We start from the raw sequence: 23,528 nt of genomic DNA, 5'->3' as shown, positions 1-23,528 counted from the left end.
TGAGCCGAGCACATCGAAAAAGGATGAAAAATAAGAGATCCAATGGCCCACGTGCCGTATTAGAGACAGAGAGAGAGAGAGAGAGAGAGAGAGAAAGAGAAAGATCTACGAGAAGGTCTACGGAACGACCTATCAATTATTACCTTCGTCTTTTATCTTTCATTCGATATCTCCCAGCTTATCTCTTCATTTTACATTTCATATATCCTCCTGGAGAAACGAATCAGACGCGTAGACCCCCGACGCTTTCACTTTGCTCGATATAATATTTATTGAGAATCGCGAGGGCAAACGGTACGATAAATAACGATCAAGGCTGGAAGATGAGGAAAAAGAGATAGAAAGAGAGAGAGAGAGAGAGAGAGAGACGCGGGGAAGGAGAGAGATGAGATATTTCGTCATTCGAAGGACGACGTACGAATAGGGAGATCTATTTTTAATATTCTCTTTAAAACTCTCTCTCTCTCTCTCTCCTGCAAGGGTCCATCTGGTTTATGCAACGATACGATCGTATAATGCATTTTTCTAAGACAAACACCTCCGTCCGTTCTTCTGAATTATCGCCGATGAATATTACGAATCGAACGGTATATCTACGTGTTCATTTATTTACCTACTTTTCATGAAACTCTTTCGTCGAAATCATCGAAAGCCACTTTAACTTTTTCAATTGGCCTTAATTTGTTTATCAAGAGACTAAAGCCCGGCGACGAGCACCGCGAAACACAACATTCGCAGCGGGCTCCTCAAATCGAATTTTTCCAAGAGAATGAGTGAGTGAGAGAGAGAGAGAGAGAATAAAAAAATTAAAGTCGCACTCTCTCTCTCTCTCTCTTTCTTTGCCAAAGGAAATAATCAAAGTGATCGAGTTACATGCTTCGCTGTGTACGTAGATTCGGTCACAAAAGAGAAAAGAGAAACCGCTCGGAAAACTAAAAGTGCAACTCGAGTGCACTGGAAAGCGTTCGCCCTCGTCTTAACGAGATTCCTCCCTCGTATAATTTAATATTAATCGAAAAAAAAAAAAAAAGAAAGAAAAAAGGACGAGGGAAAAGAAAGTGTACACCTGCGAATCGATCTCCCTGCTGTAAGCGGGAAATAGGACAGAAGGACCTAATCTCTATGGCACGATTGTTATATCCTATTCTTCTCACGAAATAATTATCACGAATTAACGAGGATGCTAATCGATCGGCCAAAACTTGAAACTACGAACAAACGATAGAACGTATGTATGTACATACGTTAGACGACTTTATCACAACTCGTTAATTGTAAACAATTGATTTTTTTACGTCTCGATCGAATATTGTCATCGTACGTGGAAGCTACACGTGGAAAATTTTAACCAATTCGATTCGTCGTGATTCCGTCGTAGCTTATACTTATCACTCAAGCACGAGCAAAAAAGAAAAGAAAAGAAAAAGAAAGAGAGAGAGAGAGAGAGAGAGAGAGAGAGAGAGAGAGAGAGAGACAGAAAGAGAAATAGAAGAAGAAAGAAGGAAAAGGAAAAAAAATGGGCGACGTAACGAGGTCGTTGAGAGAAGTTTTTTGTGAAAGAAAAGCAAAAAAGAAAAAGTCGTTAGGTAAAATAGCTGGATAAAATATCGTAGAGAATTAAAAATGAAATGGTAGTATTTGAATCGTTCCTTACTCTTTGTAAATACATCAAACAAAAGGAATGTCGTTCGATTCAGATAGAGGAATGTTCGCAACACGTGCTACACACCGACGAGTCAGCGAACCATACCATGCGATTTGACACAATTCTACATTGTAAGTTGACAAGTCGAACACTTGGCTTTGTGCTAAACTTATTAGATGATCGATGTATCGCGCTTACACAGATCTTACGTAAATACGTACACTACGTATATATGTATAATATATATATATATATATATATATATTTATATCGTATCATCTAAAACGAATGAAGGAACGTACATAAGTAAATTATTTTACGAAGAAGTATAACAAAATAAAAATAATAAGAAAAAGAAATAAACGAATTACCCCTTGTTCGTTCGAAAGATCCCTTGGAACGTAAAACGAGAGGCCCGAAAGAGATAAGCAATCGTCGACGTTTACGATCTCTAAAGACGCCCTTTTCTCATCTCTTCTGTTCCTCCGCACCTCGCTTTAGCGTTTTACTCCCGTAATTCGCGTAGTATCTTCTACAAAGAGAGAGAGAGAGAGAGAGAGAGAGACAAAGAGAGAGAAAGGAAGAACGTAAGGACAGCTCCTTTCGCAGCTTCCGCGTACCGATGGGAAAACGCGTTAACTCGCGTCTGCTTTCGAAACTTAATTGCCACTCAAAGTTGAGAGAGAGAGAGAGAGAGAGAGAGAGAGAGAGAGAAAGAGAGATGATAGAGGGTAGAAGGAAATAAAGAGAAGGGTAGAAGATAAGGAGAGAACGTGTAAAGTACGTAAGCGAAGACAATATAAAACAAAACAAAAAAAACAAAAAGAAAAAATACAAGAGAAAAAAAGAAAAAGGGAAATAATACGCGAAGGAGACAAAGTTTTTCCTCGAGTCGTTAGTCTCCGTACATTTTTCTTTCTCTTTCCATTCCTCCCAACTATTTCTCCGGCTATTTTCTTTCTAATTAACATTCATCCATCCATTCATCTGTATTTTTAGTTCAAACTTTTCTTTTCCCTTCGTAAAACTCGATTTTCTTCGACGATCGAGAGAAAGAAAGAGAGAGAGAGAGAGAGAGAGAGAGAGAGAGAGAGAGAGAGAGAGAGAATAGATAAATCCGTAATAAACTCGTTTTCCCTCGTAGTCGTATTATTACATGCCATATTGTCGGCTCTCGTATTCTCTCCCTATCCCTAGCCCTCTCATCCAAAGGAACATCCTTTCGTATAGACCGCAAAAGAATGGCGACGACCAAGTCGAAATTCGCAAGGACGATACAAATTGCACGTACCAAAGTTCATGAACGAATCGTATAGGATTCTTAACGTTTTCCACGATCTATTTGTCTAAATGATTTTCGATTTATATGTGTTACCTACTTACATAGCTTACGTACAGAGTTAGATATAACCAAAAGTATAAGTTAAGCATTAAGCAATCCGCTTATGTTACGTATCGATGGATAGAAAAGAGAGAATAAAAGAAGGTCGGTTGGTCGATCGTGAAAGAAGGTTTATGGGAGACGGGGGGACCTGAGGTCGGGCGGGGCGTGGGGTGTCGATACGAGGCGCAACTTCGTAACGGGAATTCGTATTTCCCTGGTGGCTTCTTTATAAGAGCCAATATTTATCTCCGTTCTTTAATGTCAGCGCCAAACGTTGCCAAAATCAACATTCGAATTGGTTTGGTCGCGAGCCGGCTCTACGATCTCGCTAGATTCGTTCCTACGTCGTAATCGAAGAAATTTCAGTGAGGCTACCTGAGAGAAAGAGAGAACGATATGAAAATTATTAAAAAGAGTAAAAAACTTCTACGAAGGTATCGGGTTTAGATAAAGTTCTACGACTTTAAAGTTAAAAATGAAAGACGGACTTAGCCGGAAATAATTTTCATCGTTGGATGTAAGATTATTATTTATGAAAAAAAACAAGTCATCGATCTTCCTCTATGTTCTCCGTTCATTCCTTTTTTATTTCCTTTTTCTTCTACTTTTCTTTCTTTTTTCTTTTTTTTTTTTTTTTTCCGTAGAAATCGAACAGATCTTCCGCATGGACGAAGCGAAAGATTAAAAAAACCGATCGTCGATCGATCCTAGCCCGACGAAGGACGAGTTGCCTTTATCAGTAAAAGTAAAATGTCGAACGACGCTGACTTGAATTATCGAGGATAACGTGAGCGCAGTAAGCGACGAACGTCGCCAAGTTGCCCGCGACTTTTCCATATCGTCGATAATAAAACTACGCACGACCCCGTGCAATACATATGTAGTACCTACCTACCAACCTACCAACCTATCTACCTACCCTATCTACCTCCTCCCCTCTCCCACACGGTCATATCGGCTAGGCATAAAGGAGGAAGAAAAAAGGTGGCTCCGATGAGACGGGTATAAAATAGAGTAAATTAAACGGAAAAAAGGTGTGAAGGACGACGACGAAGGGAAGAGATAGATAGATAGATAAAGAGAGAGAGAGAGAGAGAGAGAGAGAGAGAGAGAGAGAGAGAGAGAGAGAGAGAGCATGATTGGAGCATTCAAGGTACGAAGTGTGGCGTTATGCTCTGGCGAGCGCACACGAAGGCTGCGAGCGAGATCAGAGGGGTAGAAAAAGGGTGAGCGCCGGTTATGGCGGCGGCGAGGAGGGGAGTGCGACAGAAAGTGAGGATAGCGCCGGAGGGAAAAAATGAGAAAACGAGAGAGAGAGAGAGAGAGAGAATCAAAGATCTTTCGGGCTATTTAAAAAGAAAATCCAATTGTAAATGTTAAAGGTATATATCGTATATAAACATAATAGAAATATATGCGCATTAATTATATTATAATTTTCTTTCTATACATAAAGATAATATTTATCATTATTCGTTTGCTTTTAATCAAACTTCGATTGGTACGAAGCGTCGTATATTAAACTACGTTAGTCAAACGAATAAACGAATAAATAAGAGAGGAAAAAAAAAAAAGAAAGAAGAAAGAGCAGAGAAAGTAAGATCGATAAGTAATTACTCGACGAGGAATATGCGTAAAGTGGCTCTATATATCGATTCGTCGTTGCAAAGATCCGCCGCCGGATCGTTCGAATGCGTTCTCATTGGCGTCGACGGGGTTCCCCCTACCAACCCCCCTCTTTCGATCGACGATTGGTACGAGAAGCGCTTAGGATACGAAACGCAATAGTTACAGTGGTAACTAACGAAGGAGAGGACGAGGAGGAGGAGGAGGAGTACCACCGAGGTCGGTAACGGCATCGTCGAGTTAGTAGCAGGCGCCCCGAACGTTTTATATATAGCGTTGGAGCGCCTACGGGAGCCGTGACGCTTAAATATAGATAGACGAGAAATAAGACAAGGCGCGGGGAAGTTGCTTTAACTTACGCGAACAGAGACCCGATCGGTACACAGACGCAGAAAAAGAGAGAGAGAGAGAGAGAGAGAGAGAGAGAGAGAGAGAGAGAGAGAGAGAGAGTAGAGAACCTGCTGCTTTCGGTGGAGGAAAGGGGGCAGCTGCGGCGAGAAAGATGTACACACTCAGGCATATACGGAAGAGAGAGAGAGAGAGAGAGAGAGAGAGAGAGAGAGAGGCGACGGAGTACGGTCATGGCCGACGCGACGCGGCGCGTCGTCGTCGTCGTCGTCGTCGTCGTCGTCGCCGTCGTCGCCGTCGTCTGCTGCTAGGCACGTACCGTCGCAAGGCGATGCCCGCTCTCTTTACCTACGACGCGTTGCTTCGAATGAATAAACGTCGTCGATTTATCAAACGTGAAACATTTCAAAATCTTTTTTCCTCTCTCTTTTTCTCTTATACCTATATATAAGTTGTTTTCTTCTCACATTCTCTCTCTCTCTCTCTCTCTCTCTCTCTTTTATACGCAGGACCAAACGGATAGAATGTTTCGTATTCTCGATTGTAACGAGTATTATAGATAGATTATCTACGGATTAAGGAGAGCAAACGATCTCTCCCGTTTATCCGTGGTAGCGGAGATAAGCGACGATCGATCGATCGTACACACCGGCGAACGTTCGAAGGGTGTAACTCTTTATACAGACGATCCCCTACCTACTCTCCTCGGGGGAGGAGATATGGATGGATCATAAAGAATAAAAAAAAAAAAAAACGATAAAAAAATAGAAGAAATAGAAAAAGAAAAGAAAAATAAAGAAAGAAAGTAAAAGAGACGAAGGAAAGGGCACTTACTTGCCGAGTTCCTCCTTGAGATCATAGTTGTCACTAAACCGCGTGCAGGCGGCTGGGGCAGCCATGCCGAGCGCGTTAATCCTGTATAGGTGTGTATGTGTGTGTGTGTGTGTCTGTTAATCAGTCGGGCACGCCGGTGGATCCAAGTGTACGATAGCCAGCACTGCTCGGCTGTGTCACACTAACCGCACACACGACGACGACGACGACGACGACGACGGCGGCGACGACGACGGCGGCGGTAGCGGCGGCGGTGGTGGTGGTGGTGGTGGTGGTGGTGGTGGTGGTGGTGGTGGTGGCGGCGGCGTAAACGGCAACGGCAACGGCGACGGCAACGACGTCAACGACGACAACAGCAACGACAACGACAACGACGAGAAACGACGAAGGCGACGGCGAACGACGACAACGGCGGCGACGCGACGACGACGACGACGACGACGACGGCGGCGGCGGTGGTGGCGAACGACGGCGGTGAGACCGTCGACGCTAGGGGAAACTTCGCAGGTCAAATTCGATCGATAGAGGGGAATCGCCGTGGCGCTGGCAGAATAGCGCTCGTTCGCACGCCCGTTCGCTCCTTCCTTCCTTCCTTCTTTCCTTCGTTCGTTTGTTCGTTCGTTCGTTCGTTTATTCGTTCGTTTATTCGTTCGTTTATTCGTTCGTTTATTCGTTCGTTCGATCGTTCGTTCGTTCGTTCGTTCGTTCGTTCGTTTCCTTCTAATTCGTTAGTTTTGCCCCTACGGTTGGCAAGCTTCCTCTCTCTTTCTTTCACGACAGGGTTGGTTGGGCGGAAAGACTTTACCACTCAGGGGTGGCGCCTTTGCTTCTCCGCTTCTTCCCTCTCTTTCTCCTTCCCCCTCTATCACTCTTTATCCCCTCTCTCCGTTCGCAACAGCAACGACGATAATTATGAGAGACAAGGAGAACGTTTACCACGGCAAGGACGACGACGACGACGATAACGAAGACGACGACGACGACAACGACAGTGACGATGATATTCGACAACGACGAAAACGACGACGTTGGAGAATAACGACGTGCCGAGAGCGATTATTATAATTATTATTATTATTATTATTGTTATTATTATTATTATTATTTTGCGGTGCTCTCAGGAGAGAGGGTTGAAAGGGCGAACGTGCCGAGCGAATAATAATCTCTGCGATGCACCGTACGACGACTACAATTTCGTCCGACGCATCCGCGCTCTCGGCCGGCAGATCGTCGACTGACTCCCGTAGTACTCCTTCTCCCCTCCCTTGCCATCGAACAGCAACCAGGCGGTCCTTTAGTCTTTGGCCGCCACTACTGCCTCGCGTTACCGTCGGTAATGGCGATGACCACGCGTATCTCTCTCTCTCTCTCTCTCTCTCTCTCTGTCGTTGCTATTCTCGCATCGAATCCCCACAAATCGCGTTGGTAATGTGCAAACGAACGATGCTTCCTGATCATTGTAAATGAACGTCGACATGGATCAACGCTTAGCCAATAGTCGTTTAAAAATCTTAACAAGGGTTAGATTTAAACGTTCAAAATGAATATTCAATGAAATTTACCTTTCCTATTATAATGATTAATTAAACGACGTGGACTAACGAAAGATGAATTAATTAATCGTAGTCTTTCGGCAAAATTTTTCTCGAAATTCAAAATTGTTCTTTCCTAGATATTTATTACGCGCCAACGACAACTTTCATATTTTTCCTGATTTCCCGCGTCTTGAATATCGCGCGAGGTAAAATTGTTTTTGCACGAACCGACGGTATCGAACTTCATACGAAACGACAAAAACCGATGCAATACGATTTGACGTCAAGGCCGAGAACGAAGTAACATATGGAACGTGACACGTGAAAAATAATAATGTTGGAAAGGAATCGATATTTTTATATTTTATTATTTTTATAAATGATCCTTGATGTTTTGTAATTATTATTCACTATGTTTCCTCTTTCATTCGTTCTTATTTCAAATCGATCCTCTTTCTCCGTGGAGAATGCGTGCTAGAAAGAAAAACCGATTTTAAATATAAATCTAACATAACCTCTAAAGCTCTGAAAATTAATGGATTAAGCGATAATAAAAGTATCATTGAAATAGTAAAATTTAACTTTATGACTATAATAACTTTTATTGATCACTTATACATCCCTTCTCTCTGTGTGTGTGTGTGTGTGTGTGTGTGTGTAATCAAACGGTTCGCATTAGAAGTAACAAACATCCTTCAGCAGACCCTTTCACGAAATATTAGCAAACGCGTGTTTCTTTTTAATTTCTCATAGCATGCAAGTTTTTATTCGCAAGTTTGAACGATCCTAATGATTTTAAATCAAGAATGAGTGATTACAAACTCCATAAGTAATTTAAATAACAAAGATAAAATATGTTTATGCGTATAATGGTAAATATCGATTGTGCACATATGGTAATATCTGTTTCTAAAAATCATATTTTCTTATACGAAAGATTTCTGGAAAATATAGGTTCTGTTCTTAATAGGAATCACTTAAAAATACAACAAATTCGTGAAATTCTTTCCCACATACAAAAGAGTCAAAGTCGTCTGATCGCAATGGTCCGTCCTTTTTTTTTTTTTTTTTTTTTTTTTTTTTTTTATTAGGGGGATCAAAATCGATAAGAGCTATATATCCGTCTTATATTCGTGAAAATTTGTTTTCGGTATAAAATGACGTTCTACGTCTATGCTCGTGTTTGTTAATGACTTATCTATATAATTACTTAAAAATTCTCTTACTCTACCTTGTCCGCTCAAACGCGTAATGAGTTAGCCTTTCATCGGTGATCAATTGGGATGACATGCGATATTTCAACGATCGATTTTAATCGTACGAACGATTTGGCTATAATTTCGAATAAACTCGCGTACTTATGCAAAATCATTTTCAATGTGACGTAAAAAGAAGACCGATCTACGGAGGATTTCGTAACGATCGCCTCGAGTGTAAAAATCTTTTTCGCAGTCTCTCATAAAACACGTTCTAATCGATAATATCACATGTGTCGTACGAAACAAAGAATAATAACGATTTATGGATTATACAGTCTTCTTATTTCCGTAAATGCAATAATTGAAATTATTCCTTCAATACAAATGTACAAATGGAAAATGTAAAAGAATGTTTATCTCTCTGTTATAAATTTATGCGATCCCACAGCTATGGTTCGTTCGCTTACTTATTACGAAGTATTCAAAATCCTGGTCGTATCGTCGGTACAGTAACTCGAAAGTATTCTATATCATACTTCATCATATTGCATTATACCCGAGATTCGAATCAACCGTATTACATACGTTCGATTCGCCATTGAAAAATTACTTTCGAACTCGACGCGTCGATTAAATGCACAGCCCTGTTGGTCCTTGAGAGAAAAAGAATCATGAAAAATTTGTTGTCCTTATAAACGACAACGTGGTTGTCCTATTTTGTAATCGTACAACGAGTCCTATAATACGAACAAACGATCGGAATGATCGTTTATTGCCGATGGATAAATACTCTGTGCTTTTGAAAGATTAGAAATTTCAAGTTCGTCGCACGACCTCTCTTCCCTCTCTCTCTCCCCCCATCTGCTTAACTACTCGTCGAAAGGATCGATTTAATGACCCTTTACTCGACGGTAACGGATTTTGCCAAATTACGTGGACAATCGACGTTGCAGCCACGTAAAACGGCAATGTGAAAAGATAACAATTGCATAGGGATGACAGTAAGGATACCCTGTAGGCAATCGACAGTTTTTGGTATTTCGAGTGCCTTATACGCAAATGACTTCGTTTCCTTGTCTCCTTCCTCGCAAATGACGATAGGCTTGCCTTCGCGTGCCGTTACTTGTTGCAGAGCATTCATGCATTTCTAAAAATAAAACAATAATCGTATTAGAGGAAGATTCAAAGAGACACGACCGATCGACGAACTTACCACGTATACAGGATCTCTCATAACGATCATGATTACGGGCATCGAATCATCGACCAGAGCCAAGGGTCCGTGCTTCAATTCACCCGCCATAATTCCTTCGCTGTGCATGTAGGTCAATTCTTTCACTTTCTTCAAATCGAAAAAAAAAGAAACAACAAATGAAAATAAACATTATCCAAAAGATGAAGATAGATCAGTCGTTGCTTACCAAGGCACCTTCCATACACGTGGCAAAATTATATCCCCTACCCATGATCAAAAGAGACTTATGTTGGAACAAGGACTTTGCCAATTCCTTCACCTCGTCGTCCAATTTCAAAACCTCCCGAATCAGCTTGTCCAAATTCTTCAATCCCTCTATGATCTATTTCAAATATAAATCGTCAATGAAATCTCCTCGAAGGGTCTATTGCGATCAGATCTTAATTCGAATGACGATATAGGTGAAGAGAGAGAAAGAGAGAGAGAGAGAGAGAGAGGGGGGGGGGGAGGGAAACAAGTACCTGCTGACGTCTCGCACCGAGAGAGATTCTATCCTCGCTCATGACCAATGCAAACATTACCAACGAAATGAACTGAGAAGTGTATGCTTTTGTACTGGCCACACCGATCTCAGGGCCAGCATTAATGTGTACACCGCAATGCGATTCTCGACAAATACTACTACCAACGGTATTTGTGATACCGACGATCAAAGCTCCTCGACCTTTGCAATATCTCAATGCCATTAAGGTATCAGCGGTTTCGCCCGATTGCGAGATAAAAAAGCACACGTCGTCCCGAAAAACTGGAGTATTTCTATCCAAAAAGTCTGAGGCCAATTCGACCATTACAGGGAGTTCGGTTAATTCTTCGAGTAATTGCCTCGTCGCAATGGCAGAGTGATAACTCGTACCACACCCGATAAGCATTAACCGTCTGCATCTCTTTATCTCGGGAATATAATCCTAAAAAAAATATGTATATATCATAAGCCAAGTTCAACATTATTTTATTATTTTATGTAATCGAAGGAAGATAATAATTTTACCTTGATGCCACCTAATGTTACAGAGTTGTCTTGGAAATTCAAACGTCCTCTCATCGTGTTCACCACCGATTCAGGCTGTTCAAATATCTCCTTTTGCATGAAATATTGGTAATTACCCTTCATGATCTGTTGAATTTCCATTTTAAGGGTCGTGATCTCTCTCGCATGAGGATCATCCAGGTAACGACGGAGTCGATGGATACTGAGAGCTCCTTCTTTAACGGCAGCCACATCGTCGTCCTTTAAACGATACATTGTACTTATTTTCTCGTTGAACGTAAATCGTATTTTGTGAAAGGGATGAAAAATAATCGAGAGAAAATATTACCTCGAGGAAGATGACACGATTGGTGTGCTCGATCACGGCACTGGCGTCGGATGCAAAAAAGTACTCGACCTCTTTGTCTTCCAAAGGCTGAAACTCGGACGTACTCTCGCTTCGAGGTATCACAGGAAGCTCGGCATTGCGGCCATGAGGACGATGATCTGAGATTTAATCATTTTTATCTTTAGTCGATCGAATTTTTCTTTTTTATTTTCTTTTTTCTTTTTTCCACCTTCACGAAAGACGACATAATTCGTCATTTCGTACATCGAGTAACTTTGTAGCCTTTTTTTCTACTTTTTAATTTCTTTTTGTCTCTTTTTCTCTCTTCTTCATAAATTATGTTAAATTTTCTACCATATGTGTATTTCTCTCTCCCTACTAAATGATATTTTATATTTTATACCGAAGAAATAATAAATGTTATCGTGTTAAAGATAAGATAAAATAGTTTGTTAAACGATTGTGAATTTCAACGACGTGTAAACGATTTAAAACGATCATATGTACGTGCGTATACCAGCAAAGGGGAAATCAATGTATTAAAGTATCGTTTACACGTAAACGATGGGACGTATAGTCTCCATATATTTACCAATAGAGTTGGGGGCGAGAGAGAGAGAGAGAGAGAGAGAGAGAGACAGAGAGAGCATAATAATTTACCAGTTAGTCTACTTTGTCGTTCTGCTGCTTTCCTTCTTTCATGAAGCCCAACACCAGGCTGGTTCGTAACGTGACAGGCATAATTCAACGATATATGTATATATATATAATATATACGTGTCTAATAATATAATATATCGCATATATCGCTTTCATAGTTTTAACCGGCATAGGTTTTTTGTCAAAATATGCTTAAACGTTTTATGTATATTCAGTGTGTTATACTTCACCGATTAGTGACAGCAATATCGGATGAAACGAAGCGTAATATACCGACATGTAACAGAGTACCACGAGGAGTACATAGATATTTTTTATTTTTCAAGAACTCACCAATCATGACTACTTTCCTTTTAACATCATTTAGCCATGAAACAATCATGTAAGGAACCAAAACGTGCGCGTAATTGTGAGATCATGGTTACTAGCGGCCAATTAAGTACATAGTCGTTCGTGCATTTTCCATGGTCGGCCAGTAATATGAAATGTTACCCTTAACCAATTTAACAAACAAATAAGCAACGATAGAAGCATAAACTTAAATGAAAAAATGATATACCTTGAGACGACGTGTCACCTTCTGCACGGATTGGATTGTAGAGAGGGAAACGAAAAAGAAAACAAAATCATTAGTAAAAATGAGTAATACGAGGTATTACGAACTAAAGTATAACATAATTTAAAGAAAAATAATAAAAATATATATATACACATGACAATTAGATATGTACAAAATGAAAAATAAAAAAAAAAAAAAAATATATATATGTATAAGAAAAATAAAACACACGTTAAAAAGGACACAGCAGGCGAGTATGCTTCGAGTAACACAGAACGAATATTCCAAGGATTACTAAAAGTATAACACAAAAAAAAAATAAATAAAATTTGTAAGGGTTCGCAATATATTTTTTTTTTGCGACCTCCTTAATGGAGTTCGACTCTATGCCAGGAATCCTCAAACTAGAGCACCAAAGATTTTCTTTTGACCGGCGGATGTTTTTCTTGGACATTGAAATACCTGTAAGGTATAAGGGACATGTCTTTAACCGTCCGGTCTGTTACTTCGAAAGCTCTCACATGAATCATCATTTGTCGTTAAGTTTGGGGACCCCTGATATACATACATACAAATGTAAAATATATACGTACCTATGCACGCATGTATGCATGTATATATGTATGTATGTATGTATGTATGTATGTATATATAATCAAGCCAAAGCTGTCTACAGAGCAAAACAGAGTTATTTATATTGAGAACATATACCTTTGCTCGCGGGTTGTGGGTCATCTGTTTGGGATGAAAAGTTGTAGAACAAAACCGGAAGAAGATGTTCATGCAAAAGAAACACTCGTATAATATCCATATTAAAAATTCACTCGAGGAGAAGAAGTCTGCGTGCGGTTGACGATATATAAAAATTACAAAGAGGAAGAAGAAGAAGAAGAAATAAAAATAGAAGAAGTAAGTAAACAAATAAATAAATAAAGATTTTTTTTTTTTTTTTTTATAAAAACGAGAATTATTTGTCATGCATTTTGTTGAAATTGATTAATTAAAAAAAAAAAAAGAAAATAATAATAATAATAATGATAATAATAATAATAATAATAATAAATAAGATATAAAGAGAATCCCAAATTGTTAATTTCTTACATCTAACGCAGCAAAAACAACGTAGCTTAACAAATGATAACGAATCAATTTCTTTACTCTATGTTAAGAAACACACACATATCAACTTTTATGTTATACTCCTCTACATACTAGCTGTATATGTAAATATATTACAAAAAGGATATAGAGTTATTACTTTATGAAATACGAAAGAGAATCGTTATTTTCAATAAGGTGTATCGAGACGATCACGTTAGCACTGTCATTTTCTTTGGTAATCGCGTGTTTAGAAGAAGCGTGTTCTATTAGTAACGAGTCAAAGTTAATGGAAAATGAAATCCCATGAGAAAATTGGATTAACTATTAGATTACATGCAAATAATGATCGTCGAAATTTATCATTATCCGATGATCGATTATCTTCGATCCAAGTTATATAAAGCTATATCTAAATAAAGTACTACTTAATTTTTGTCGTATTAAAAAAACAAAGGAAAAGAAAAACAAATAATAATCTGTAAATACATTTGTATAATAAATTATTATTAATTGGTAAAACAGCTCACCTTTTGGAACGGCTCACCTTTGTCCTTTGTTTTAACCAATGTCAAATTATCATAGGCGATCGAATGGAAACGCGAATCGTAGAGCAAAGAGGTTCGATTAAAAGAAGAAGAAGAAGAAAAAAGGGGAAAGAAAGAAAGAATGAAAAAAAAGAGATGAAGAAAAAAAAAGTAATAGCGCATCATATTTGCTATCTCTCGCAACTATTGACCCTGCGTTGGTGGTCCACCATCGTTTCGATATTTAATCTCGTGCAATTATTGAGACGTTTTAAATTGATTTGCCATAAAGAAGGAAAAACTGTTTTTTCCATAGGACTCACCTTTGCCATATAAAATGGGCACGTGATCGGTGGCCAATCTTGTTTTCGTTTTGATACCAACGAGAAGAGGCGAGCCTCTTCTTGTAGCTACGCACTCGCCTGGGAAATGTTTGCTCTTGAAACACAATGCAAATGCCCCTTCCTACGACAAAACCATTCTCTTTGAGCATCTTTGTCATTCGTTTGTATCAACAGAATAAATCATTTTCGCGTGTCAGCATTTAGACGTTAATAACTATTATTTACCATTGTATGATAATAACTATGAATGAACTTATTAATATAATGTAAATAATATTTCTTGTAATTACATTATAACAAAACTTACGATTTGTTGTACAACTTGCTCTACAAGTTCACGGAAAGAGTATCCTGGATGAATGTTCCAAAGATGATGAATTAATTTGGCAATCACTTCGGTATCGGTTTCGCTCTCGAAAACGTATCCCCTTTGCTCTAACAAGGTCTTTACTTCTTTGTAATTCGTCACGATACCTGATTTGACAAAATGTTTTACGATCGAAAAGCCAATATTATTTTCTTCTTTTAAAATTAATAAACACGATAATATTACCATTGTGAACAACGACAAAGCTATGCTCGAAATCGGATCGTTGAGGATGCGAATTCACTTCGGATGGTACACCGTGAGTAGCCCAACGCGTATGGGCAATGCCAACGTGACTATCGGTTTTAGATTCAAAATCAACGTCGGTACCTGCAATGTGCCATAGAAGAAAAAAAAGCTATTAAAAAAGAACGACTTGATGAATGGAAGTACGTAAATAGCTTCTTTGACTATTAATAGCAAACGCGGACTGCTGTATGTGAGAAAGGACAAGTATTTTCCCGCGTTCAAAGCGATTATGTGCATGTCGATAAATAAGGTAAAACGTCCTTCAATGGTGAAAGAAGGAGAAGAAAAAAAAAATAAACAAACAAATGTCGCCACTTACGGTGAAAGATTTCCTCTTCCAGTGCCTTGACCTTTCCAGTTTTTTTGATGATGGAAATATCTTTTCCCCCGGCTGAATCAAGGGCAACGCCTGAAAATTAATTTAATATGATTTCCTACATATCTACGTATCATTTTATATTATTATTATTATTATTATTATATTATTATTATTATTATTATTATTATTATTATTATTATTATTATTATTTAAAACGCCGTTTAATCGTCGTGGATCGAACGAGCAATTCGATCCGAAAAATTGTAAAACCGCAATACGAGTCTCTAGAAGGCAAACCGAGGTTGGTCCCATTTATTATTACTAAATAACTGAACAGGAAAAGCAAGGACACGCGTTGCATTCGATGGATCTTATTACATGTTACAAATATTAACGCTTAAACCACAAAATAAAAGTTTATGACGTATATATTAGTATAGTTATGTAGTACGCGCATTATAAATACATACATACGTTTATAGCCATTTTCTTTTTCTTTTTTTATTTCATTTCATTTTATTTCGATATATTGTTCATTTAAATTTTCAATTAAGAATTATCATAATTATTTTAATCATTTATTTAATTACCTGCAGAATCATATCCACGGTATTCCAATCTTTTCAATCCACCTACGAGAAGCTCCAAAATCTCCTTCCTACTTTTCGGCGTTAGATAGTTAAGGTAAGCGAATATTCCTGTAAATCAGTGAATCTATAATTAGTGAAATATGTATTTTGTGTATATATATATATATATTTGTGTGTGTGTGTGTGTGTAAGTTTATACTTTCGTGTACGCGTATGTATATCGGGGGTAGCGTAAAAGAGCTCGAATATCGACCCGTACAATTTGCTGCTGCGCCAACTTTTAGAATGTTGTTTTAGAATGATATTGCTTATTAAAAGACTCCAAATCAGACTTTCTATGATACAAATTCAAAATTGCTTTATTTTGCAAAAATAAAATTCAATGCATTGACTTAGTTTATATATTTAAAAAAATTATATATATATATATACAGTACATATATTCCTCTTTTTTCAAAGAGAAAAATTAATACATTTTTGTTTGCGAACGTATTATTATATTCAATTCATTCCATACAAATTTACGATCGTAATATTAAGGAATCCCGGACTAAAATTTAATAATGGATTCAAACACGTTATTTTGCGAAAATAAAATTGAATACGTTGGTTGATCCAGCAGATGTATTGAAAAAATATATTTTCGAAGAGAAAGAAAAATTAAAATAGAAGAACAAAAGAAAAATAATTAATAAAGTTTCATTTTGCGAACGTATTTTTATATTCCATTCGTTTGCATATAAATTTACAATCGCAATATTAAGGAAGTCCGGATTAAACTTTCAAGGATTCGCATTACTTTGTACAAATAAAATTCGATATGTCATCTCCACGTGTATATTAATAAAAGTCTATTTTCTTTTTTAAGGAAAAACGAAATAATAAATAAATAAATAAACAAATAAATCATAAAATTTTTCTTCCCGAATGCATTTGATGAATATTAATATGTTATTATTATATATAAAATATTATATATAATATATTATATATAAAATGCATATTTAATGAATACGCTCGATAAATCAACGATCGCAAACCAAAGTGTTTTTGCATCACGAATCTCTGCTGTTTACGAAGGTCGTCATTTTGATAGTACGAGAAAGTGGAATTCGATTTAACGAACGCGAGAGCCTCAGACAACATTCCGGAATGGGAAACGGTACTCCTGAGTTGTTTTTTTTTTTTCGGCTAAAATACGTAAAAGCAACAGAACAAAGGCCGATATGAAATCGCAGGCGCTTTTTTTTTTTTCAAAGCGCAAAAAAGCCGACGCCCATGAGAAAGAAAAAGAGAGAGAGAGAGAGCATTAATATAAGTATTTACGCATGTACATGTATATACATATATATGATACGTATAGTATGTATGTCGTACGGCGGTAAAGCACCTTTGCGACCTGTGAACACCAGAAGAGACAAAGAAAGAAACTAACAAATCTTGTAGGCACATTTGTATGCGTTAGTGAAAGGGAAAGTCGAGAAGTGTCGAAGGAGACTTACTATTACCCGAAACTATTATATTGGTCATGTTTCGTTCCTATGTATATGTAAATGTAAATGTATGAAATTGTCCTTCTGGTATAAATAATTTATTAATATTATAACAATGCAATTTAACTAATCGATTCGAAAGTAATACGACCGTTGAAGATAAATAGACTAGACAATAACACGATCGATAAGAGATCGCTACGTTCTTATTTCCAAATCAATTTTATCCTAAACTAATGTGTATACAATATGACCTTTGGATGACTTTCCTTAAGGAAAAGAAGATAGCAGACCCTTGTTAACGTCATTCGTGGTAAATACATTTGTGAGATAAACTATATAATTACTTTAATAGAAAAAGTTTTGCTTGCCAGAGAATTAAATTAAAATTGTGTTTCGTTGTATTCTATTTTTTTTTTGTTCTAAAAAATGTACTTTCCTTCTCTCTCTCTCTCTCTCTCTCTCTCTCTCCCTCCCCCCCTTATAAAAGAAAATGTCGAAACTTACCCCCATCGGTCATGTCGAAGGTGAAAAAAAAATTATCAATTAGTAAATATATAATCGAGTCGAATATCTATGTGCTCGTCCGCGTATCTAACTCGTCTAACCCGATCTAATCGATTTCGTCCGAAGAGCCAGTAGTTAACAATTGAGTCGATCGGTAACAATTGAAAAGCTTTTGTACTAGCACGCTCGAGTAATACGATAGAAGGAAATTTTCTTATACTACTTCCCTGCGTTAAAGAATGATAGGTCTTATCGATAGTAACGCGTCGCCGTCGTCATCGTATCGATTGAGAGAAAGAAAAAATCTATCGTGAAATAATTATTATTGCTGTAATCGCTAATCGCAAGGATTACATTCGGATTAATCACTATGATTTACCGGATATTACTTTTCTTTTATACCAATAGATAGATAGGAGTTAGGTTTTTAAATGATCGATAACCATATCGTACCTTGTTAAAAAGATATAAAGTCATTATAAAATCGTTAGAAAAAAAATCATTCGGACTCATCAAATCGAACAAGATTGTTTTCAACGAGTTTAACTTTATCTTCCTCGAGCACTTATCTCAGAGTTCAGTATCATCAATGCGAAAAGCAAATCTCGAAGATTTTTAGGAAAAGAATATATCTTACGGAGATCTGCGATCTACGCGCATAGCGGTTTCGAATCTTTTCGTGAGAGGGAACAACTTTGTCTTCGGTTTGAATTGAGAGGGAGGGGGGGGGGGGTTTAACGACCGAAAAGAAAAGAGGGGAGTCTAGGACGTTAGAAGCAGACGATGTGTCACGATCTTTTTCTATTAGGCCAGACGAACCGATAGACGAACTTGACCTTTCGACCCACTGACACAAAATACTTTGAATGCTCTACGATTGTTACGGCCATTGTTCCATTTTATTTTCTTTTTCTCTCTTTGTTTTTTCTTTTTTTTTCCTTCATCTTTTCTTCGCGAAAAAAAAATATTGTCTCCTCGAAATCGTCGTCTAACGATCAAGGACAATAATTTCGGTGACCAATCGAAATTTCCAATGGATTGGACAAACAACAATCTGGTTTTCGAATTCTCTTTTAGTCACGGAGAAAAAAGATGGAAAGAAAAATGAAAGAAAGGAAAGGATGCAAAAAATATAAGAATTCCATGTCCTCCGAGGAGGTTTGCCAGGGTGTTTGTATTCTATGCCTCTGTCTGAGTGTATAATCTAAATGTCACGGTAGCAAGCTCGTTCGGTTTCGGGTACGCCGCGAGGAAACTTTCACTCGATCATGTTGTTGTATATCTCGAACGACAACGAATAGTCGAAATACCATCGAAGATATAACTACTTTGCAACGTGGCATATTATACCGTCCTTAGAATAAAATCTTCTTGATTCTATTCTATTCCTCGAATGTAAAATTTGTTTTGAAAAATTTTAAGCTAGGAAGAAAAAAAGAAAAAGAAAAGAGAAAAGGTAAAAACATTAGCATCGATGTCGATGATCTTTATTGCAAATCAAATATCCTTGTTAGAAAAATTACGGACGGCTGACGCGGACATGACGATATGAAATTCAAATGAAATAAAACCTATCTGACGAGTAATACATTTTTGTACGATCGTCGAATCGAATTGAGTTTTAGTTATAAAATATGTATTCTTAAAAATGGACGTTCGTTGAATGTAGAATATTAGTTTCCAACTTGAATATTATTTCTCAATCGCGGGAAATCCGTTCATTAAATACTAATAACGAAACATCGAACGCTATCTAAAACGAGTTTCTGCGATATATATATATATATATACACATATATATATATATTTTTATTTATTTATCAATAAATATTAGATATTTCTACAGTGTTCATTTAATACGAAATGTTTTCGAAACACTATCGTCACGATTTAACTTGAAACACAAGAAGGATGACGCGGATGATGAAATTTTCTGCAACGAAAGTTCACTTGTACATATATCATTTTTATAACCATTCATTCATCTATCCGTCCATCTGTTCATCTATTCAATCCATCCATGTAGGTACATTCGTACGTACGTCGATTACTTGATTAAGGAAAAGGTCACGAGCTTCGTCGGTCGTCGATTTCGATTCTCTTTGGAATTTCAACCTTTTAAAAAGATGTATCTTTAGAGTTAGAGAAAGTGAGAGAGTGTGTACAGAAACAAAAAAGAAGAGAGAGACTAAAGAATGCCAAAGTATATAAAATTTAATCATTACACTTCCATCTTACTCGAATTTTTTCACTGATAACGAATTGCAAATGTTACAAAAGAGCCAAAGAATTTTTCTTTCCCTCCTTTCTCTTTTTAGGCCACATCGATAGTTTCTATTTTATTTTCTTCGTGAAGTACATTGGATATTAAATTTTAATAAAATACTTTCGCCGGTAATAGAAGCGATTGGGAACATCTTATTACTACGACTAAAAATGTCTTACATAATTTAATTTCGTAATGTAGCGATATTACTTTTAACTCTCTCTCTCTCTCTCTCTCTCATTCTCCAGGAATTTTATTATAAAACATCGAAAAGAAAGTTTATAGACTTTCGGAATGATGATCTCAAAAAACAAAAAAAAAGAAAAAAAAAAGAAAAGAAGATAGGAAGAAAAAAAATTAAATGTCCTCAAAACTCTCTCGTGTATTAAATGTCATCTATTATTTTGCATATTATTTGAAGGTTGGACTTTACGTACGTACGTTCATAATTCTAATTTAATTGTTCTTAGGTTTCGATCGAACGACATTGGACGATAATTTACGCCAAGTATTACGTCGACTATTAATCAATAAAAGTTACACATCGTTGAATAGACAACATTCGCATATTTACGTTCCTTTTCTTTTTTACTTTAAAGAAAAAAGAAAAAGAAAAAGAGAAAAGAAAGATAAAGTATGCGTCGGAGTATAAAAATTAGAAAAAGGAAGAGAAAGAGGAAGAGGCGGGGGGACTCTTATCCGAGGGGCAGTAATCAACTCTACGTGTTCTTGAAAAAAAGGAAAAAAAAAGAAAAAAAAAAAAAAAAGTTTCTACTATCTTTGCGAACGTCGTTGATTCTTATCTAAATTCCGACACCTTCGACTCTTTTGTTTTTTTTTTTTTCTTTTTTTTTTTTCTTTTTCATTAAAACCTTCGTTATAGCAAAAGTTTGTATATCTGTATTAGCTAATAGTATATACTCTATCGATAAGTTATTAATAAGAATTCAAGTGCGCATTTATCGAGGAATGCTTTTCCTTGATCTAAACAATCTATTAAGATTTATCTACAGCACCAAATAAACTATAATAATAATTATAGTAATAGTAATAATAATAACAACAATAATAATAGTATTAATATTAATAATAATCAGATTAGAAGAATGTAACTCGACATCTTCTAAACGAGAAATAAACAAAGGCCAATAGGGCTCGTTAAAAACAACGTGAAATGATACATATTCATGCATCGTAGACATCGAGCAATGCAACGAAATTGACGTCGAAATATTCATTTATAAATTTTATCCCAAAATTAATATAATACAATTAATCTCGAGCGCGTCGAATATTCCATTTTGATCGCAGAAATATCGTTAACCTTATCTTTACCTTATCGAGTTTTCTAATACTACGAGACATAAAAGAATAGAAAAAGAAGAAAAAAAAAAAGAAGAGAAAGAAAGAAAGAAAGGAAAAAAAAAGATGAAAAAGTTCTTACGCAGATAACAAGGACCCAAATGAATTTCTTTAGCGAGGATTTAGTTTCCTCTCTCGTTGGTGGGACGAACGCAACATATAAAAGCAGAATTAACGAAAAACTTTTTGATCGTCGTTTTATTATCTCAAAGGGATATTATATAGAGAAAGAGAATCGAAAAAAGAAAAGAGTACGTGCTTACGTGTGAGATAAAAAGAAGTAGATGGAGGGGTAGAGAGAGAGAGAGAGAGAGAGAGAGGGGAGAGAGAAAAATGAAGCAATGATAACACTCGCAAATTTGAAAAAGAAACGGAAGAAGAAAAAAAACTTCCATTAAGCCAGACGCAATCTCGGTGATCGTTCGAAGCATCGTTTACTAATGCGGCACTGTAGAAAATACAAAAATGAAGCTTACCGCCTACGCGCCGCCTGTCATCGACTATCCTCTCTCTCTCTCTCTCTCTCTATCCATTTATCTATCTACTATCTACACGTTTTCCGCTAGTTGACTAGCTTTGATCTCCCCAAGCGTCCCCCAAGACCCCCTTCGTATTTAAACCGAACTCACTCGAGACGGAAGGAGGTCGGTCTTACTTCGCGATAGGAAACTCTACTTCCTTCTTTCTTGGAAGAAAAAAAAATAAAAAAAAAAAAAAAAAAAAAAAGACAGAAAGAAAAAAGAAGAAAGAAAGAAAGAAAAATAGAAAAATATAATAATGAAATTTACAATATAAATAAAGGAAAAAAAAAATAAGGAGATGATGGACTGATGGCCTAAAAGATACAAAGGACAATTTCTCAATTGCACGTCATCGTCTAACGAGCGAGACGACGTCGTCTATATGTACATAAACATATGTATATTTAATACGTATAGTTATATATACGATAAGAGGAAAAATATTGTCAAGTTAATAGTACTCACCGCACATGTCGTCAAATTTTTCTTTTTCTTTTTTCCCCTCTCTCTCTCTCTCCCTCTTTTGTTTCTTTCTTTTTCTCTTTTTCTTTATCCTTTATTCTATTTTTTATCTGTTTTTGTTTTTGTTTCCTTCCTCCGTTCTATTCGGCGAATCAAAGGAAATCGTATGAATTTGATCGAATTAAAAGTCTCGATTGATAGCCACTGGGCAATCTATTATACGTTGGGATAAACAGTAAGTAATCCTTTAATTCCTGATTTTAGATAGGTCAACTACTCTCCAGCTGGCAGTAAAGCGCGATCGTATATGTACGTAGGTAAGTACGTGGTCGAACACCAAGTCCCGCTCAAATGTACGGTCCAAGTTGGTCTGAGCCACGCGATACCGCGCACATCGTTCTTATGATACGTACACACAATACAAACACAATCTCTCGTGGTAGCTGCTTGACCGTGTGCGCGCGCACAAACCGCCGCCCTACCGGCACACCTTTTGTGTCTCTCTCTCTCTTTCTTTTTCTCTTCCTTTCTCTTTTTCTCCCGCGCCGTATTGTGTCTCCGTTGCTTTTTCTTCAGCAACAACCGATACAAAGAGAGTCATTCGCCTTGGCCATTTTCAGTCGTCCTATCTTCTCTCTCTCTCTCTCTCTCTCCCTCTTCCTCCGCCTTTCACCGCCGCCTTTCACTTCGACTACAAAGTGGCCTGCGTCCGCGTATCATCGGGAAGGAACCCCAGACTCTTAATGATAAAGAATATCGACTGCGTAACTTCGAAGCAACGCCTATTTTGTTTGTTCTTAAGTCGTCGCCATCTTGAAATACATTAACCGACGAGAATTAAAGCCCGTAACGAGTTTTCTATCGCGAATAAATACGTCCTACGAACGATCGTTCGTTCATTAATGTTCGAGAACAAACGGAATGTGGTGATACGTGGTAAAAGGAAGGATCGTTCATGTTCCATTTGCTATTTTCTCGCGAGGCTCTCCTCAATCGCACCACCATCCGCGTCTTCTCGTAGAGAACTGTACAGAGAGGATAAGAAATTATCGACCGTACTTT

The 23,528-nt window shown here is 37.2% G+C and overlaps 2 protein-coding genes across 22 annotated transcripts in view; both read right to left on the bottom strand.

Moving 5' to 3' along the window:
• The window catches only part of LOC124426228 (calcium/calmodulin-dependent protein kinase type II alpha chain), a 70,360-nt gene extending 64,199 nt beyond the window's left edge, over positions 1–6,161 (bottom strand). For 5 of the 17 annotated variants that reach the window (XM_046967650.1, XM_046967652.1, XM_046967653.1 and 2 more), the window contains exon 1: positions 5,838–6,161. In XM_046967650.1, the coding sequence (XP_046823606.1) occupies positions 5,838–5,902 (65 nt within the window). In that variant the 5' untranslated portion in view covers positions 5,903–6,161. The remainder of the gene's footprint in view (positions 1–5,837) is intronic. The other 12 variants (XM_046967656.1, XM_046967657.1, XM_046967658.1 and 9 more) reach the window with 6 other exon arrangements.
• Positions 6,162–7,948: 1,787 nt separating this feature from the next.
• LOC124426227 (glutamine--fructose-6-phosphate aminotransferase [isomerizing] 2-like) lies at positions 7,949–23,496 on the bottom strand. 5 transcript variants are annotated; one of them, XM_046967645.1, is made up of 14 exons: positions 22,470–23,496; positions 15,856–15,963; positions 15,266–15,355; positions 14,884–15,027; positions 14,638–14,804; positions 14,310–14,451; positions 13,073–13,096; positions 12,362–12,382; positions 11,143–11,300; positions 10,815–11,054; positions 10,288–10,731; positions 9,993–10,148; positions 9,785–9,913; positions 7,949–9,718 (listed from the first exon to the last, which is right to left on the bottom strand). In XM_046967645.1, the coding sequence occupies exons 1-14, from the start codon at positions 22,474–22,476 to the stop codon at positions 9,473–9,475; spliced, it is 2,076 nt and encodes a 691-aa protein (XP_046823601.1). In that variant the 5' UTR covers positions 22,477–23,496; the 3' UTR covers positions 7,949–9,472. The 5 variants fall into 5 exon arrangements, with proteins under 5 accessions (XP_046823601.1, XP_046823600.1, XP_046823602.1 ...); XM_046967644.1 differs by lacking the exon at positions 22,470–23,496 and adding an exon at positions 17,856–18,017; XM_046967646.1 differs by lacking the exons at positions 12,362–12,382; positions 22,470–23,496 and adding an exon at positions 17,856–18,017.
• Between the last annotated feature and the right edge of the window lie 32 nt (positions 23,497–23,528).

The sequence above is a fragment of the Vespa crabro genome, chromosome 8 (genome assembly GCF_910589235.1).
Source record: "Vespa crabro chromosome 8, iyVesCrab1.2, whole genome shotgun sequence".
NCBI classification, from domain to species: domain Eukaryota; kingdom Metazoa; phylum Arthropoda; class Insecta; order Hymenoptera; family Vespidae; genus Vespa; species Vespa crabro.
The sequence above is the reverse complement of the archived record's forward strand: the minus strand, read 5'-3'. Positions and strand labels throughout refer to the sequence as shown.

What these genes read in the sequence shown, in the direction of transcription:
- LOC124426227 (XM_046967644.1), bottom strand. An exon ending in TAACATTAGGTGGCATCAAG is followed by an intron (nt 10,732 to 10,814) that starts GTAAAATTATTA and finishes TATTTTTTTTAG; the next exon opens with GATTATATTCCCGAGATAAA. An exon ending in TGAGAGATCCTGTATACGTG is followed by an intron (nt 9,719 to 9,784) that starts GTAAGTTCGTCG and finishes TTTTATTTTTAG; the next exon opens with AAATGCATGAATGCTCTGCA.